This window comes from Schistocerca nitens, chromosome 4 (genome assembly GCF_023898315.1).
Source record: "Schistocerca nitens isolate TAMUIC-IGC-003100 chromosome 4, iqSchNite1.1, whole genome shotgun sequence".
Lineage (NCBI taxonomy): Eukaryota > Metazoa > Arthropoda > Insecta > Orthoptera > Acrididae > Schistocerca > Schistocerca nitens.
The window spans coordinates 209,563,236-209,582,934 of record NC_064617.1 but is presented as its reverse complement, the minus strand read 5'-3'; the positions used below and the strand labels follow the sequence as shown (position 1 = coordinate 209,582,934).

General features: G+C 43.5%; 1 protein-coding gene across 1 annotated transcript in view; it reads right to left on the bottom strand.

The window, feature by feature from the left end:
• Window positions 1–2,230: 2,230 nt before the first annotated feature.
• The window catches only part of LOC126251454 (uncharacterized), an 88,095-nt gene continuing 70,626 nt past the window's right edge, over window positions 2,231–19,699 (bottom strand). Inside the window, exon 5 of the mRNA XM_049951884.1 lies at window positions 2,231–5,807. Within this exon, the coding sequence (XP_049807841.1) occupies window positions 5,448–5,807 (360 nt within the window). The 3' untranslated portion in view covers window positions 2,231–5,447. The remainder of the gene's footprint in view (window positions 5,808–19,699) is intronic.

The following is a 19,699-nucleotide window of genomic DNA, read 5'->3' as shown; positions in this document are numbered from 1 at the left end:
GAACCTCTTTTTCTAGTTTTATCTGTGAGCATCAAGTGATTTGGAGCTCTTTTAAGTACTTTTCCGTTTTCTTAAAATAATTTGCTTGCTTTTCCGGAAGTAGTCAAAACATTTTATTTGGTTAGTCTATTTAAGTTCATTCTGCGGATGCATCCACAAGAACCAATTCTTTGAGTCTGTTTTTCATATGTTTGGTAAAGGATTTCGTTTGTTATGTGGATCAGTTTCTTGTCATGAAATGTGGGACCTGGTCCTGTATAAGAGTCTTCCAACTTTTCTGGGTACTGAATACATGGAAGCAAAAATAATCTCATTTAATCTACGTATTTTAAACTTCTCTATAAAAATGCAATGGAAATCGATCATAAACTGCTAAATTTTATGTTTCTAACAAAAACATTTTAATAAGTGAGGTTGTAGAAAAACGTTTTTAAGTGACAGGAACAACTTTTTCCGAGTATGTAGGGTTTTACTATGCTTTCCTTTCGGATTTGTGGTGTGTGGCAACCAAATATTTCTTACAAAAATAATCAACGTTTCACGCATTTAGTTGGAGTTCATGCCATGCTTTTTCAGCAAGTCGAGGAACATGCATCCAGAAGGTTGTTAGCTTCGTTGTGTGGGTTCTGTCGCCACTTAAAATGTCCTGGTCTTGAATTTTATCTTCCTTCCACTACGAAGGTCATATAGAGTTTTTGTGACGAGAAAGATGACCCAAACAGCAAATATAACATGTGCCACGATAAAATAATCTTCACCACAAATATTGTTTATCCCGAGTCCTGCTTATATTGACTCACTTTCTGCATGTTAGCGCCCAGTACACATGTTTGGTTACGTTTTTATTCAAAAACAGGAATTTTAGTTTTATTTAACTAACTACACTAAACAAATACTGTTACAATACACAGAATGATTTTTATATGCTCTATTCTATTTGACCATGAACGGCACCTGTGCACTGTGCAGATTCCTCATTAAGTTTCATGTGTCAGTCATGGTCAGAACAGTGTTTTGTGTAGTTGTAAGTGCACCACATTTCAGAATTATAGCGTAAGTTGTATCCTAAAAGAAAGTTCATTTAGTGGATGAAGACCTTCAAAAAAATGTTTCTTAACAGAGCAAAAGAAAAAAAATCTAAAAATTCAGAGGATATTCACCAGAATGTCATTTACGGTGGTAAAATGCCATTTCTCTATGTTTAAAATAACGGTAGATGACAAAATGAAATTAATTAGTTATTAGAAAAAGGGAATCGTGGATTTGGATCACATCTTGGATACGGGTCAGTGTCTGTCCTCAACATGCCCATATATGTACGTCTGATTACACAATGGGTGTACCATTAAAATGAGCTGGATGTTTGTCAGTGGAACATACAATCTCTTTCTTGCGCTTTGGTTCATGAAAGAATACACAATAATTTGCTACATTCAAGTGTGACTTTCTGGTATAGTTATTCAAGAAGAAATATAGAACACTTAAGGAGTATGTTCAAATCCCAGTGTGAGTCTCAACTAGTTTTCACCAGCAACACAAATTTACTTTGGAATATGTTTTTAAGTCAATGATCCACATTCTGTACGAACCTGTATTCTTCATAATTGAGGGGGTAATCCGAATAGGAAATCAAAGAAACACAATGGTAAAGAGATCTGACTGGACAACCCACTTTATGATTGTGGATGTCCTATGTCTAATGAACCAAATTCTGTATGGAAATAATTTCGCCACACATCCAACTTAAAACTCATTTAACTGTGGACTTTTGAAGGCTAGAAGGTATGCATCTCCACAGTTATTTAATGTGAAAGCATTGTAGCTTCATGAAAAGTATTTTATTCCTGCTCTTACAGTCATTCTCCAATAGGACTAGGTGTTGAACCCTTTTGATAAATTTGTGTCAGACAATGACTCACACTCTGGTCTATGACTTTAGTGATCAATGCTGTCAATCTGAGACGCCAATTAACGCAATATGTGGATACTTGTTGAGACTTCTTTGTCCTGTACTACTGATATATTCATAGTAACAGACTGGATGTATCTAAGTCCTAACTGAACCTTGATCCTGATTGGATCACATTAACAACAGTATACATACCTGAAGGTATATTATTGGAGAATGTGAAAATATATGTAATCAAACAATTAAATGGTAGAATAATTGATATAGAGAAGCTTGTGCCCTATAAACTTTTATTATTTATTATGTTTCACATAACTGATATTACAGTTTCACAAAGAGTAGTTATCATTTCTTGCTTGTTTGTAAACATAAAGTATATTGATGTGGTACATTATTTTGTAATAGTTCTTAGCAACCTTAATAAAGTCACAAGGATCTTTGCAATTTATGAGTGTGTAGGTTAACTAACTATTCAAACAAAGTACTCATTATTTATGATCTGAAATATTTATTAACCTTTTCCATTAATGTTGAATGGAGCAGAACTTATAGAACTAATTTTGGGACAATTCTGTAGTCCAATAAAATCGATACAGCAATCTGAAGGCATTAGGTAAAAGACGTTTGAACAATTTTATACTGGTGTAGGGTGCGTTGATACTACAAAAGCCATAAAATTCCGAATCATCTAATTAGGAGACTCACGATGCGGCCTAACGAAAAATCAGTCCAGTAACAGCTTAGTGTACGTCTGTGGTGTTACTATCCTCTATTACTGTGCACTGAGTGCGCTGTGGTCACTGAGCATGTCAGATGCAGTTAGAGATCATTCTTCAGATTAGCTTTGCTGCTGATGAAACAGTTTTGTTCTGGTACAGAGGTAAGACTGACGTTCTGATCCTGGAATACAGGCAAAAGTTCAAAGTGAGCATTTGGAGAGACGCTTATTGTATCTCAGGATCAGAACAGGGGTCACAGCAATATCGAATTCAGTACTCGTTAGATAAATTTTGTTTCTACTTTTATGTAGGTCTGTGCTGAAACTGCTAGGGTCGACAGCACCATTTCACATTAATGTTGAATAGAGTAGAACTTTACGCACCAGTTGCTTTTTATTGTTGGAATGTCTTGATTTTCAATTAAACATTAACACTTCAAGTGAATTCTTGGTTCCAAAATGCTTCTTAGAAACATGAAAAGATAATGTGGTTTAATTTGTCACTAACTATTGCACACTACTGTGAGAGTGAACTGATATGATGATTCAGCCCATTAATCTTGAAGTGCATACTGAAAATATATTTGCAACAGGAATATATTCATGGTAATATATTCTTTCTGAAACGATCGTGGTGCTGTTGTAAACAGTAGTTGATAAAATGGGTTTCATATTCAGCTACCATTGTGATGAAACATTCTGCTGTATACTAGATGGTATGGCCAAAAGTAGTATCCAAGACCCGTGGGAGCTTTATCAGATGGATGTTAAACTCATTCTGATCATTGGCACAGAAGCCAAAACACACTGTGAGAGTTTTAGAGATGCCAAGGGTATTCAGCATAGCGGGCTTTAAAATTATTTCCCAGGGCGGAAATCGTATTTCACTTTTCAGTATTTGTGATTGTACAGTAGCTTTATAAGTTGAAGGTAGACAATATCAACTACAAGTAAGATAGCATGTCAGCTGAAAATGTTTCTCACATTACTGTATTGATAGGATTGTATTACTGGAAGCTCCAGTTATGAAGAAGTGCTTAAATCTCAGTGCCGCCGATCTGGCGTCTAGGCTGTAGCTCAGATCTTCCGATTAACTGAGCTTATCACAATCTGGAGCAATTTCGTATTGACGTGAACATGAGTATGATAATACAGCATTTGAAATATTTTTGTGTCTTAGTAGATGATGAAGCAGAAGTATATTGTGAAGATTCACAATGCAATCTAGTAGCCCTGTATTCAGCAATAGTGAGACATTGTGTGTAAGGGTGGACATGGATGGGCAGAACTTTCTGGTTCTGACCATGTAGTAATGGATAGAACTCTTGAGTGGTTAATGCTGAGAATTCTGTCCTTGGTGTGGCCAACAGGTAGTTGAGTAAGACAGCGAAGAAAAAAACCGATGTAACTTCATGGCGGTGTACTTTTTTATTCACTGTACATTCACTGAAATAGTTTTCCCCTTTAAAGTAGACGCTGTAGATATAAGAGGCTCCTTGTAGACATTGATAATGCTTATCAAGTTCAACCCGAAGACGATCTGATGTTCACTACAGTAGTGGACTGTTGCAAATAATTAGTGTGGATGTCACTACACAGTCACAGTATGTTAAAAACTGGTAATGGTAGCGATGAATATAGTAACAAATGAAACCATTTTAACGAGAGGCAGACCAAAATGCATATCACGGTGTTTTTCTTCGTCACTGGATTATAATTCATATAAATGAGCATATATGTAGATCTGCATACTCCAGTCATGCGGCATGTCTGTAAATTTCAGTGTTGCACTGAGAGACCAGTACTACATTTCTTTTTGAGCCCAAAGATTGTTATATGTGTTGTATAGAATACATACTGTAGTAATTTCTTGTTTTCGTGGATGTGACACTGTATTTCAGTAGGTTATTACAGGATGATACTTAAGGAGGTGTCACGTGGTGGTTTACACTTAATCAAAAATTAAGCCTAAATGTCAGAGTAGATCTAAGTTCAATAGATCTGGAAGAATTAACATTAATGTGCATAACAATGACAGGCTGTGGTGTCATTCGCGATAAGCACTGGTTGTGCAAGAAGTCCACATCAGTGTGGTGGTATGGCAGATGTTATCGGTGGAGCAGTTCCTCCAAGAGACCGTTAAGTGGACTAGACTTGACGTAGAGATACTAGCGCTTCCGAGGGAAGCAGCTTGTGAAACAGTTTCATATTGTACAGATGTTACATTGTATTGTTGCCAGAATTAGTTCCTTCGTGGAATCATTAGAAGACGTCGGTGTGGAGGTGATGGTAGTGTTGCATGAAGTAGGTGTCAGCAATATTTGGATCAAGCGGCATGTTGGACGCTGAGTCTTGCACACAACACTCAGAGCAGCCAAGTAGTGGTGAGTGGTGGATGATTGCACATTGGTTTGATGGAGAGTACTCACAAGCTTTACTAATTCAAAACGTATAGATGATTTGTAGAACTGAAGCTCTTTGGCCGGCTAACATGTCATCACGGGACCAACCACAGGAGCGATGGAGTACTTTGATATTGGGGTGGATGTGGACACTGACGTTAGATAAGGGTATCTTGAATCGACTGTGAAGTACGTCAGACTCGGTTTAGACTACTGACGGCAGTAGATGGTGAAACTGTTTCATACTGGTGAAAATGCAGCTCTAGTAATACATTATTCACACTGCGTGTTGGCTGTACAGTGAGGCCATAACAGGATAGTGGTATGGGGGACGTTATTGGTGGAAATAATTCGTCCAAAAGGCTATCAGAGGACGTCTCGCCTAGAGGTGATGGTAGGTGCCAGTACTGTGGCTAGGTCAGGCGCGCGGCCCAGCCAGCAGCCCAGAAGCGTGGATCTGCGGCGCCCCCGGCACCGCGGCGGCCAGCTCCTGGGCAGAGCAGCACGTGACGCGGCCCTTGTTGGGTCGGTTCCACTTGCGCCTCGCCCACCCAGCGTCGCCGCAAACGTCGGGACACAGCTGCGCTTCTGCCGCCGTGCCCGCGGTGAACGGGTTGTTGACTCCCACGAAGGCGATCGCCGTGCCCGATTTCGGGTCGTGCACCAGCTTCCAGAAGAACAGCGGCACCGCCATGCGCTCGCCCTCCGCCAGGTACAGCTCCTTCTGACGGCCCTCCGTGTCGTTCAGCGTCAGCACGCCGTGCGTCCCTGTCCATACCTCCACAACACACAAAAAAATCCGCCATCTTTATTTAGACACCAGCTAAGTACCCAGCCTTTCCCCAGTATGTGTGTATTTCAGTTCTGTTGGTCCATCTCCCCTGTCTTTCTTCTCTGCTCCCCTCTCTGTCCACTTGCTACTCCCCCCTCTCTCCCCATCCCCTCCTCCCCTCTCTCTGTCCACCTTCTCCCTCCCACACTCTCCATCTCCTTTGCTCCTTTGCCTGTCCAGCTGCTGCTCCCCCTTCTCCCTGCCTATCTCCTTCTCCCCACTCTCTGTCCATTTTCTCCTCTTCTCTTCCTATGAACACCTCCTCTTTCTCCTTGTCCATCCCCTCCTCTCTCACATTTCTCTGTGCATCTCCTCCTTCTCCTGTCTCTTTCCATCTCTTTCCCTCATGTGAACTACACTGAAGCTCCAAAGAAACTGGTATAGGCATGCATATTCAAACACAAGAGGTATGTAAACAGGTAGAATACGGCACTGCGGTCGGCAACGCCTATTTAAGACAACAAGTCTCTGGCGCAGTTATTAGATCGGTTACAGCTGCTACAATGGCAGGTTATCAAGATTTAAGTGAGTTTGAACGTGGTGTTAAAGTCGGCGCAAGAGAGATGGGACACAGCATCTCCGAAAGCACTCCGTCTTCAGGCCACGAGTGGCCTACCGGGACCATCCGACCGCCGTGTCATCCTCAGTGGAGGATGCAAAGAGGAGGTGCGTGGGGTCAGCACACCGCTCTCCCGGTCGTTATGATGGTATTTTTGACCGAAGCCGCTACTATTCGGTCGAGTAGCTCCTCAATTGGCATGACGAGGCTGAGTGCACCCCGAAAAATGTCAACAGCTAATGGCGGCCTGGATGGTCACCCATCCAAGTGCCGACCACGCCCGACAGCGCTGAACTTCGGTGATCTCACGGGAACCGGTGTATCCACTCCGCCAACGCCGTTGCCCACAGCCTCTCCGAGGTAGCGATCACGTGGGGTTTTCCCGGACGACCATTTCACGAGTGTGCCTTGAATATCAGGAATCCTGTAAAACATCAAATCTTCGACATCGCTGCGGCCGGACAAATATCCTGCAAGAACGGGACCAACGACGACTGAAGAGAATTGCTCAACGTGGCAGAAGTGCAACCGTTCGGCAAATTGCTGCGGATTTCAATGCTGGCCCATCAAGAAGTGTCTGCGTACGAACCATTCAACGAAAGACATCATCTTTACGCCAGTGATTGTCATACGTTTTTATTACACTATTGCAATTTCGGCCTTAGGCCATTATCAAGTGCTGATATTGTGGCTTTAAGCCATGTAAACGTAATGTAAGCTGACACATTTGTGTGTCGTTGGCACTCCTGCTAAATACATTCGTGTCGTTGTTACATAGTGCGAGCACACGTATACAAACAGTGTAAAATAGTATAATCTGTAAATGCACATGTTCATTAACCCATCACTAGTCACACATGCATTAGACCACAGCTGCAGACTACTGTGACAAACAGTAGTCTGCAGCTGTGGTTTAACACATCAAGGAATAACTTCCCAGGTATTACAGGGAGCTGTATAAGATTAAAGCTGTACAGGAAGACAGAGATTAGATTGCTTAAAAGACGACATTTTCAATAAATTTAGAGGATATCACAATCACAACTATTACCCTTTCTGTCTGCATTTGTTTAATACCTCGTAATTTAAAAAATTGTATTATTCTAAAATTGTCATTTGACAACGACATTGTCATTTTACAGTTTTCTACACTTCATATTTTGGCTTTATACATGCTGAAAACTATTAAACTATTTGCTATACATGAAATACTTCGAGGCGACGGAAGTCACGGAATAGCAATATGCGTGTATACAGATGCGGTAGTATCGCGTATACACGTTATATAAGGACAGCGCACTGGCGGAGCTGTGATTTATACTAGGTGATTCATGTGAAAAGGTTTCCGACGTGATTGTGGCCGTACTAAGGGCATTAACAGACACTGAACGCGGAACGATAGTTGGAGCAAAACGCATGGCGCGGAATGACAGTTGGAGCAAAACGCATGGGATATTCCACTTTGGAAATCGTTAGGGAATTCAATATTCCGAGATCCACTCAATACTGTGAGATGGACAGTGTCAGGAGTGTGCTGGGAATACCGAACTTCAGGCATTAGCTCTCACCACGGACAACACAGTGACCGATGACTTTAGCTTAATGACCGAGAGCTGTGGCGTTTGTGTAGAGCCTCCAGTCGCCCTAGTATTCTGCCCCTCATAACATCAATATGTGTTATTTCAGCCATTTTCAACACACAGTCACCACCAGCACGTCTGAAAACGTCTACAGACTTACTCGCTGCACCGTACTTTGACATGGACCAACACACCTCTGCGTATGTGGACTGCTGCCAGCGCCACCGTGGGACGACCGCAGGTCAAATGCACCACATGGTCATACCCAGAGGTGATTTAAACCCGCAAACCGCCCACCAGAGCGTTGTTTCACCATGTATCAGTATTATCCTTAATTTATGAGCATGAGCTGGGTCTTATAGTATTTCTTGTACACGAAGCCATGTCGAAGCCATTTAAACAAATGATAGAAAAATACAAAATAAAAAAATTAAGAGAAAGAGAGAGAGGAGCAAGGAGTATTATATAGGAAAAACAGCAAACAGAACACGACGGTTACAGAGTCTTTAAAAGTTAACGCTATGACTGAAGGGTATAAGAATAAGTGGAAGACTCATATGTTACACATGGAAGACTCCAGAATCCCGAGGCTGACGTATGATTACAGCTCTGTCAGACGACGACCACTGAGAAGATAACGCGAAAGGTGGCGTGACAGCCGGAAAAAGTCGACAAGCCAAATTCTTGAAGTGGAAGAAGGAGATTCCTTTCACGTATATCTCACTAATGTGTTTCTCTTGATAAATGTACAACCAAATAAAAGCTCAAAATTACACTGAGGGAATCCGGCCAGAAATTCATATAAGGAAGTGTCCCATTTAACGTAACATCTTTAATAGAGAATAACGTACCTGTTTACAAATGTTTCAATTATATGAGATAAAACCAAAATACAGGGTTAACATAAAACCGACAAACTTCAAGGGCGGATTCCTGACTGGAAATGGAAGGAAAAAGGTCCTACGAACATGTGTTCGGAAATGGAGAGCGTGCGAGCAACGACAACAAATCGTCCCAGAACACAGAACAGAGCTGCATCGCATCCATGTGACGAAAGATGCTCGAAATGGCCTCTATGGGATGCAGTGTCATGGAGGATACATATAATCGTCTTTGGCTTCCACTATGTAGGTAGGCGACTTGCCTGGAGCTTGTACTAGGGTTCGCTTCAATATCCTGTCGAACCCGGTCCTCCAAATCTGTTGCACGTACAGTCCGAAGCCTCCCTACACGTTTGTCTGTCTGAGAGGATGCCTGATCACACAAACGCCCAAAAACAACTTGAAATATTGCGTCATGTGGTTGGTGTCTGTGAGGATACTTGTTTTGATATAGCCGTGCTGCCTCTCGGCCGTTTCCATCTGCTTGGCTGTACACAAACATCATCTCGGCTTGTTCCCGACATGAATACCGGACTATTCTGCTGCTTACACTAGGCTGCGTCAATCACACAGCCTGCAATTCACGGCATGTGGTCATTCGTCGGTGCCATCTACCTTGGCAAAGATGTATTTCCGAACACATGTTCATAGAACCCTTTCTGCCTCATTTCCAGTCAGGAATCTGTCCCTGCATTTGTTGCTTTTAATAATTTTCACCTTGTATATCAGTATTGTGTTGATTAAGTACCTGTATAATATTTCTTTTTATTTTTTTCCCCGGCTACCAGTGTGAGTAGAGAAGGAAGCCTACAACCGGCTCATTAGCGATACACGTGCTAACTTACTCGGCTTCCACTCGTGTTGCGCCAGGCTCGTGCGTCATCTTCATTTGGGGTCACTTGCTTGCAACATGCTGCTATCATGAGAGATGTAAACATTCAGGCGCACGCCGAGTATACTACCGCAAAGATATTGTGACGGTCATTTTTTTGTAAAGGAGGTAAAGAACGGCTCACGGCGAACCAATTGTGCAATGGGAAGGGCAACTACGCGGCATGTACCTTTAGTTAAAGGACTGTCAATTTCATTTCACCACTTTTCACATGGCTCAATTCCTAAACAAAGTCGATAATTTGAAAGCATTCTCTCCAAATGCTCGTCATTTAGGCACCAGGTAATGAAGCAACATATTACAAGCACTAAAATTTCCTTTTGGGGCCATGCCTGAGTTTAATTCGTAAAATAAACCAGAAAAAATATCTGACTCCAGTAGAAAATCGAGGTTTGTATCAAGCTGCACTATGCGTTTCGAAGCTTGAAGGCTCGTTTCCAGATGCCTGACATCAGTATGTAGTCACTGTTTGCACGTAGCAGTTCCCACTGGACCGGTTCTAATATTACTTCAACTGGCTTGAGGTGTGAGTAATTTCTACAGTTTTAGACAGTTTTTGCATATTACATTCGATTATTTAGAAACATTAACATTCTGAACTCTTGTGTTCGCAACAAAACTGAAACGAATATTCTTTTATCAAGAGATACCAGCATTTTTCCAAAGACCTGCCACTATAAACATCCAAAAATCATTTAATATGTGTACGCAGACGAAAAGTCCCGTGATTAATGGTGATAGTAGCGCCGAGCATACAACGGATGACATACAACATCTAACGAAAAATATCCTGGCAATCCAAATGAAACGTGGAACTGGCCACTAAATGTCACGCGAGGCGGACCTGCCAGTATAAAAGGAGGTGGAGAATATCGTGGTGTCACTACAGAAGCAGTAATAGCAGAATGAGACAATCGGGAGAGCTTTGTGACTTTGAACGTGGACTGGTGATTCGATGTTACCTGAGTAACAAATTATCAGGGACATTTCAACTCTTCTACAGCTGCCTAAGTCGACTCCTGATGTGACTCTGGCGTCGAAACGCGAAAGAACAACCACAACCAAGACCAGGTAGACCTCATGCACTGATAGACAGAGACCATCAAGCTTTGGGAGGGTGGATTGAAAAAAGTAGCACATACAGGCAATGATAGGAGACGCTTGAATTGGTGTAAAGAGTGATGCTACCGGATGGTGGGTGATTGAAAACGAGTGGTTCAGTCTGATCAGTCACGCCTGTGCTAATCCGCTGGAACGGTTTGGGTTTGGTGAGAGCCTACAGAACGTTATCTGCCATCATGTATAGTGGCAGCAGTGAAGTACGGAGGAGGTAGTGTTACGGCATAGGGGTGTTTTTCGCGGCTCGAGTGAGATCCGCCTACTGCACATATACAGATAGGCACATATACAGATGGCGGTAGTATCGCGTACAGAAGATATAAAAGGGAAATACATTGGCGGAGCTGTCATTTGTACTCAGGTGATTCACGTGAAAAGGTTTCCGACGTGATTATCACCGCACGACGGGAATTAATATGGACTTTGAACGTGGAATCGTAGTCGTAGCTAGACGCATGGGACTGCATTTCGGAAATCGTTAGAAAATTCAATATCCCGAGATCCAAAGTGTCAAGAGTGTGCCGAGAATACCAAACTTCAGGCATTACATCTCACCAAGGAAACACTGTGGCCGACGGCCTTCACTTAACGACCAACAAAAATGGTTCAAATGGCTCTGAGCACTATGGGAACTTCTGAGGTCATCAGTCCCATAGAACTTAGAACTACTTAAACCTAACTAACCTAAGGACATCACACACATCCATGCCCGAGGCAGGATTCGAACCTGCGACAGTAGCGGTCGCACGGTTCCAGACTGTAGCGCCTAGAACCTCTCGGCCACCCCGGCTGGCTAACGACCGACAGCAACGGCGTTTGCGTAGATTGTCAGTGCCAACAGACATGCAATACTGCCTGAAAGAACCGCAGAAATCAATGTGGGACGTACGGCGAACGTATCCGTTAGGACACCGCGCCGAAATTTGCCGTTAATGGGCTGTGGCAACAGACGACAAACGCGAATGCCTCTGCTAAAAGCGCGACGCCGCCTGCACTGCCTCTCCCGGGTTCGTGAGCACATCGTGTTGAGGCTAGACGACTGGAAAACCGTGGCCTGGTCAGATGAGTCCTGGTTTCAGCTGGTATGAACTGATGGTAGGGTTCGAGTCTGGAGCAGACCCCAAGAGGCCACGGATCCAAGTTGTCAACCGGGCACTGTGCAAGCGGGTGAAGGCTTCATAATGGTGTGCGCTGTGTTTACATGTAATGGACTGGGTCTCGTGGTCCAACTGAACCCATCATTCATTAAAAACGTTATGTTCGGCTACATGGAGACCATTTGCAAACATTTATCAACTTCATATTCCAAAACATGTCACCAGGTCACAACTGTTGGAACTTGGTTTAAAGAAAATTCTGGATAATTCGAGCGACTGACTTCGTCGCCCAGATCATCCGACATGAATCCCATCGAACAAGTATGAAACATAATCGAGAAGTCGCTTCGTGCACAAAACCCTGCACCAGTAACACTTTCGCAATTATGGACGGCTGTAGAGGTAGCATGCCGGCCGCGGTGGTCTAGCGGTTCTGGCGCTGCAGTCCGGAACCGCGGGACTGCTACGGTCGCAGGTTCGAATCCTGCCTCGGGCATGGGTGTGTGTGATGTCCTTAGGTTAGTTAGGTTTAAGTAGTTCTAAGTTCTAGGGGACTTATGACCTAAGATGTTGAGTCCCATAGTGCTCAGAGCCATTTGAACCATTTTTTTTTTTTTTTTTTTTTTTTTTTTTTTGGTAGCATGGCTCAATATTTCTGCAGTGGACTTCCAACGACTTGTTGAGTCCATGGCACGTCGAGTTGTTGCATTATGCCGGGAAAAAGGAGGTCTGACACGATATTAGGAGGTATCCCACGTCTAATGTCTACGTACAGTAGAGGAACAGTTCTGAGTTACTGATCATATCATAATTGGATTGGATTGGATTGATTGGGGGAAGAGACCAAACAGCGAGGTCATCGGTCTCATCGGATTAGGGAAGGAAGTCGGCCGTGCCATTTCAAAGGAACCATCCCGGCATTTGCCTGTAGAGATTTAGGGAAATCACGGAAAACCTAAATCAGGATGGCCGGACGCGGGATTGAACCGTCGTCCTCCCGAATGTGAGTCCAGTGTGCTAACCACTGCGCCACCTCGCTCGGTGTCGTATCATAATGACAACGCATCTGGTCATAAAGCAACATCTGTGAGGCAATGGTTTGCGGAGAATAACATTCCTGAAATGAAGTGGCCTGTTCAAATTCCCAATCTGAAACCAATCCAACACCTTTGGTATGAATTTGAACGTCGACTTTCATCCACACCCCAGCGTCCAACATCACTACCTTCTCTGGTTTCGGCTCCTGAGGAAGACTGGGCTGCCATTACTCCACAAACATCCAGACACGTTGTTCAAGTGCCCCCAACAGAGTTCAATCCGTCATAAAGGTGAAAGATGGACATATAAAATATTCATTTCCACTGAAAGCTGTCCAGATACGTTTGATCGGATACTGTAAGACAGAAAGAGTACGAAAATTTACGCGTAAGTGGCGGCTGAGAGGCAGATTCATTGAAATTACAATAATATTTATCCACAAAGAAGGTTGTTTACAAAGGACCAGCTCTTTCGATTAATCATTTTTGTTTCAGTGGGGGGGATCCATAACGAGCTGGGTTAACGGTAGAGGCACAGAAAATTCGAAAAAGGACACTTTTCCTCGTCACATTGTTACTTAAACAACATTAGAACGGCACAGAAATGATCAACCAGTAGGAAACGCTGTAGGAAAAACACTGTGAGGCACATCAAAGTTTAACGTTAAAAATAGCGAGCCTCTCGTTTCGAGACGAGTCAAGAGACGCAGTCACGTCACGTACTGATCATAACGATAAAGTTAGAGGAATTCTGTCTTAGAGACAGGTGCAGCAATAGCCATTCATTCCGTTCACCATACGCGAATGAAGCAGTACAGCGGTAAAATGATACTGTTTACACCACGTTGCTGTTGGCAGATCCCCCGCCGAGAAGTGATTCAGAAAGTGAAGTAATCAAACGGCCACCAGACAGCTGCAGAGGCCCCAAAAGAGTAAATATTTGCTCCGGGGAGACTCCTTGGTGAGCGTATCCTTTTAAAGCCGTGGACGCACAACATCCGTTCATTTACGCGTGTGAAGCACACTGTTACGCACTACGGTGGTTTTCGCCTCAAGTTCAGTATTCGACTTATATGCAATTACGACTCTCACTCTGCTTTGATCTATGGATATCTCGGTTCGCAACTTGTCATATGAAACACGCATTCATCCACTGTGGGGGTTATTGACTGGGCTGGCTGGACCAACATTCTAGTGCTAGGTCAATAACTGCCATCCGAGGACTGGAACTTCCCTTCCTATCGGGAACACAAGCGTCTGGGATGCTCCCAGACTTGCATTCACGATCTGGAAAAAGCTTCCTGCCATTATCTTCCCCATCGCCAAAGCCCTGTGTCGACTACTGTCAACGGCGTTTTCGTGCCAACGTCGTAATCCCCTGTCATCTTCACAGTCTTCGTACCGCCTTTCTCACCGTCTTTCATCTCGTCAGTTCTCATTCTGTCCTCATCTCCGTCGTCTTCATTGCCCTCTAGCACTTTCAGTCAGTCATTTATTAGCTCGTATTTCACACCACCTTGATCAATATGGGTGTTCCAGCACCCAACACTTTCGCTGTCGCCTATACTCACCTGAATCGAAATCCCACTCCCACAACCTGCAGCCGTCTCTTTTGTATTATTTACACAACCAGTTTGGGTGTTCCATTACAGGTCCCTTGACCAACGTAAACTGCGAGGAATCCAATATCGTGTGCAATCACGAGCCAATATTAAGTAACCGACGTCTGTAGATCTTTGGTTTACATGACACTACCCCCTTCGTACATCAAGCAATATCCTGAGTCTTCAGTTGATGACTGAAAGGATACTGCGTTGTAAACCAGAGATTTACGCGCACTGGTTATTTAATATTTCTTTCTCCCAAATTACGGTGGTCAAGGGACCTAAATATCGTGGGATCAAACACCGGAACTAGTTGCATCAATAAATTAAATGCAATAAAGAGGGATCCAGGTGTTTTAATTTTCATTTCTCCTTTTCATTCACCACAGCCTCAGCTACATAAACTTCGCCATCAGCACCCCCTAACACACCAGCCTTATCTTAGATTGCCCTTACTCCAGGTAAACCACCCCGCTACAAGTTCCAAGCAACCGATCAACTCACTTCCTTGTAAACATCATCCAAAGGGACCAAAATAGTGAAGAAATCACTCTGTAACACTCTCATAGATTTTAAATCAATCAACCCCAGAATCTCACTCCTAACCATAGACACAGGAAAACACAAGCTCTCATATATAAATTGTCATGCTCCAACCGAAGAAAGCGATGACATCAATAAAGACATTTTCTATGAGGAACCAGAAACGGTTTTAGACAATGTGCCAAGTGAACATTACAAATTCATCCTTGGAGATTTTAATGCGAAAATAGGGAAAGAAGCAGCCTGCACGGGGATCATCGGGAGGGTCAGTTTACATGATGTGAGCAGCGATAACGGCACTAGGCTGGTTAGCTTTGCGAATGCAAAAGGCTTGTTTGTAAGTAGTACTGATTTCGACAGGAAGAGAATATATAAAGGAGCCTGGGTGTCTCCAGATGGGAAAACAGTGAACCAAATTCACCACCTAATTGTAGAGACGAGAATAAAGAAGTGGATATAAAATGTCAAACGGCAACAAGTGCGGAATGTGGATCAGACCACTTCCTTGTCATGGAAAGGATGAATACAATATGGAGAGCCAGGAAGTACAAAAGAATGCAAAGAGCCATTTGATGTGACCTGGACAGCCTGATTAAAGATAACATAAGAAGAACTTTCAAGGTAGCACTGACCGTTTTCAGGCTTTGAATGAAGGCGAAGGAGATACTGTGGTAGCTCAGAGGCGACTGCAGAGACCATTAAAGAAACAGCCAAGAAGTAATCCCAAAGCGAACTAAGGGAAAAAGAGTGTGTTTCGATGAGGAGTGTGAGGAAGCTATCAGGGAGAGACAACTGGCTAGACACTGTGGATACAAAGTAATGTGCAGGAAGAAGAAAAATCAAAGTTCGAAGAAATACAATGGCAGACACAAGCCACATTGAGGAAAGCAAAGAGGAAGTATGTGAAAAGCACCATGAAGGAAGCTCAATAAGCCTTTCATGGAAATATATATAAAGAACTTTGAGCTTTGCTGGGAAGCCAGCGGTGGAGAGAAGAAGTCTCCCGTTTTGAGCTCCCAAGTTTGACAGTCGCTCAGTATCAGCTTTTGTTGGTACAGATGGACTTGCTGTCCTTGCTCTCAGGAGATTTTATAGTTAGAACGGTTAGGCACTGTACTGGCGAACTTATACGATTCTGTACTTCGCCTCCGGGTAGGGTGCCGTCGTTGAGTACGCAGCGTTCAGTGATTGAGAGCACTTCTGTGTATACTCACGTAGAGACGTTATCTGAATTCCGTCCTGGTGACTGGGAGTTCGCGTTTCTTGTCTGTATAGCACAGAGAGGAAAAGACAATATTAGATCATACTAGTCAGAGGACCACCTTCTGCCGTCCTACTGTTCGAAATAGTTTATTTTATTGCTGGAGTTCTTCCACTGTCGCAGACGTGTACGATAACCATCACTCCGACGCACCGGACGCAGTACATACGGTGATATTGCTATAATATCTAATGCTATTATTACTAGGGCTATAAGGATAAATAGCTGTGATCACGTAAGTTTTATTTCCACTGAGGTTGCACACCACTGTAGATATTCTTTGAAAGTAGTGTCTTCTAATATTTGGTACATAGATGATGTCAGACATCTCGCGTTGTTTATATTAGATCGCGTAACCATAAAAAGGGACAAATTGGGACAATTTATCACTAATATTAGTTAGTTAGAAAATTCAAATGTGTCTCTTTATGTCCACTGGACATTGATATATAAACATTTGTAATATATAAAGGGGTTTTAATCTACAATAAATGTACAAGCAGAAACAACCTTTATCATTTTATAGTTATTACTTCCCTTAAGAATGGTAAAAGTCCAGGAGAGGACGAAATTCCCGCTGAACTTCTCAACGCTGGAGACCTCTGTTTCAAGATCCACAAGCTAATCGAGCAAACTTGGGCAAAACACGAAATACCAGAGGAATGGAAGGTAGCTGTGATATGCTCCATATATAAAAATAAATCAGTATGTGACAACTATAGGAGCATAGCGCTGTTATAAGATCTTCTCCAACTGCGTATTAGAGCGAATAAAACCTCTAGCAACAGAGATAATTGCAGAATACCAAGGAGGTTTTCAAGCAGGACGATCAACCACGGACCAGATTTTTGTCCTAAAACAGGTCTGAGAAAAAATGTACGAATAGAGATACATCTCCTGTTTGCAGACTTCAAGTAGGTTTATGACAGTATACATAGACCAAGCCTGATTAGAACTATGACAGAGTTTGGTATACCAAAGAAATTGATCAATCTGGTAGAGGTATGCCTAAAAGACACAAAACCTGAGGTTAAGGTAGGCAATAAAATGAAAGAAAGCTTCCCAGTTGTAATAGGATTACGCCAAGAAGATGGGCTATGACCTGTCCTCTTCAGCCTGGCACTTGAGAAGGAAATGCGGGCTTTCAACAAAGAAAACTTCCAGGGCATTCAAACTGGCAATACATTACATATCTGGGCTATGCAGACGACATTGCACTATTAGCATGCACACAAGAGGATCTGAAAATAAGTATCCAGACCTTGGAGTTATTGGCGGCTAGGCTCGGTCTACAAATCAGCTGAAAAGACTGAGTATATGACCATAGGAAGAAAGATTCAAAACTCTCAAGATTTAATTGTATAAACATGTGAAAGAGTTTAAATATCTTGGATCAATTTTTACAGAAGTAAAATCAACTGAAGCAGAGATAAAAGCACGACTACAGGTTTGAAACAGATGCTATCACTATCTAGACCCTATATTAAAATGTAGAAGTGTCTCTCGACAACTAAAACTACGGTTGTATAAGACATTAATAATGCCAGTAGTATTTTATGTTTCTCAAACCTGGACTACTCGAAAACAAGGCCTTAATCGACTGCTTACATTTGAAAGGAAGGTCCTTAGGAAAATATTTGGACCAGTCCGAGATCAGACTACTGGATATAGGAGAAGACGCCATAACACAGAATTAGAAGAGCTGTACAACGAGCCTAACATCTTGGGAGTGTCCGACCCGATACCTGAGTGGTCAGCGTGACGGATTGCTGTCCTACGGGCCCAGGTTCAATTCAGGGCTCCGCTCAAGGACTGGGTGTTGTATTGTCTTCATCATCATTTCATCCCCATCCGGCGCGCAGGTCGCCCAATGTGGCGTCGAATGTAATAAGATCTGCACCAAGGCGGCCGGACCTGCCCCGCAAGGGGCCTCCCGGCCAATGACGCCAAATGCTAATTTCCAACACCTTGGGAGTGATGAGAAGCAAAAGACTGCAATGGGCTGGACATGAAGTTAGAATGGAGGCAACAAGGTGGCCCAAAATTGCAATGGACTGGATCCCGTCAGGCAGCAGGCCAGTGGGTAGAAAGTGGTGGATCGGTGGAGTGAGAGAAGACTTGTTGCAGCTGGGAGTCACGGAATACTGGAGACAGATAGCAGAAGACAGAGACGGATGGAGAGCTCTAACTGTCGTGGCCTGGGTCCACTGGGCCTGATCACGTGAACGAATGAATGCTGGTACCAGCGGTCACGTGAACATTCTCATACCCATAAACGAGATTCTGGACGCCCATGCAGCACAAAAGCCCGCCAGGATCACCGTATCGAACAGGCAGCAGTGGCACATCGTACAGTTACCACAGCACAGGAAACAGGGCTTGAGAGCCCAGACGTGTTAACATGACGAGTAGCGAAACAGTCATCAGCAGTGGGACTACGGGCAAGAACAGCTGTATCTCGTCTTCCGCTCACGACGCAGCTTCGACGTGCACGACTCGCCTCGTGTCGCCAGAGGATCACTTGGAAGATAGAATGGCGCACCGCAGTCTTCAGCGACGAAAATACATTCTGCCTGCACGCAAGTGATAGTCGTTTGCGCGTACGACGTACACCTGGTGAACTCTGTCTCGTAGAGTGCAAAAGTCCATGACACCCAGGCCCCATCCAAGGATTTCTGGTCTGGGATGCGATAAGCCACAACTCTCGTTCACTTCTGGCGTTTCTGGGGGACGCTAACCAGTGTTTGGTACGTGCAAAATGTTGTTAGACACGTTCTTTTGCCGTTCTTCCAACAGGAAGCTGTTGTGCTGTTCTAACGGGATAATGCTCATGACACGCTGCTTGTGAAACTCAACGTGCTCTACAAGACGTGCAGCAACTTCCCTGGCCAGCACGATCTCCACTCTAGTGTCCCATCGTGCATATGTGGAATATGATGAGTTGAGAAGTGACTCGCGCGACTCACCAACCAACTCTTCAGAATTACGCCAGCCGCGGTGGTCTAGCGGTTCTAGGCGCTCAGTCCGGAACCGCACGACTGCTACGGTCGCAGGTTCGAATCCTGCCTCGGGCATGGATGTGTGTGATGTCCTTAGGTTAGTTAGGTTTAATTAGTTCTAAGTTCTAGGCGACTGATGACCTCAGAAGTTAAGTCGCATAGTGCTCAGAACCATTTGAACCATTTCTTCAGAATTACGTGAACAGTTCGAGCAGGCGTGGCATAACGTATCCCAGAATGTTTGCCACCTGCCCGATCGACTGTAT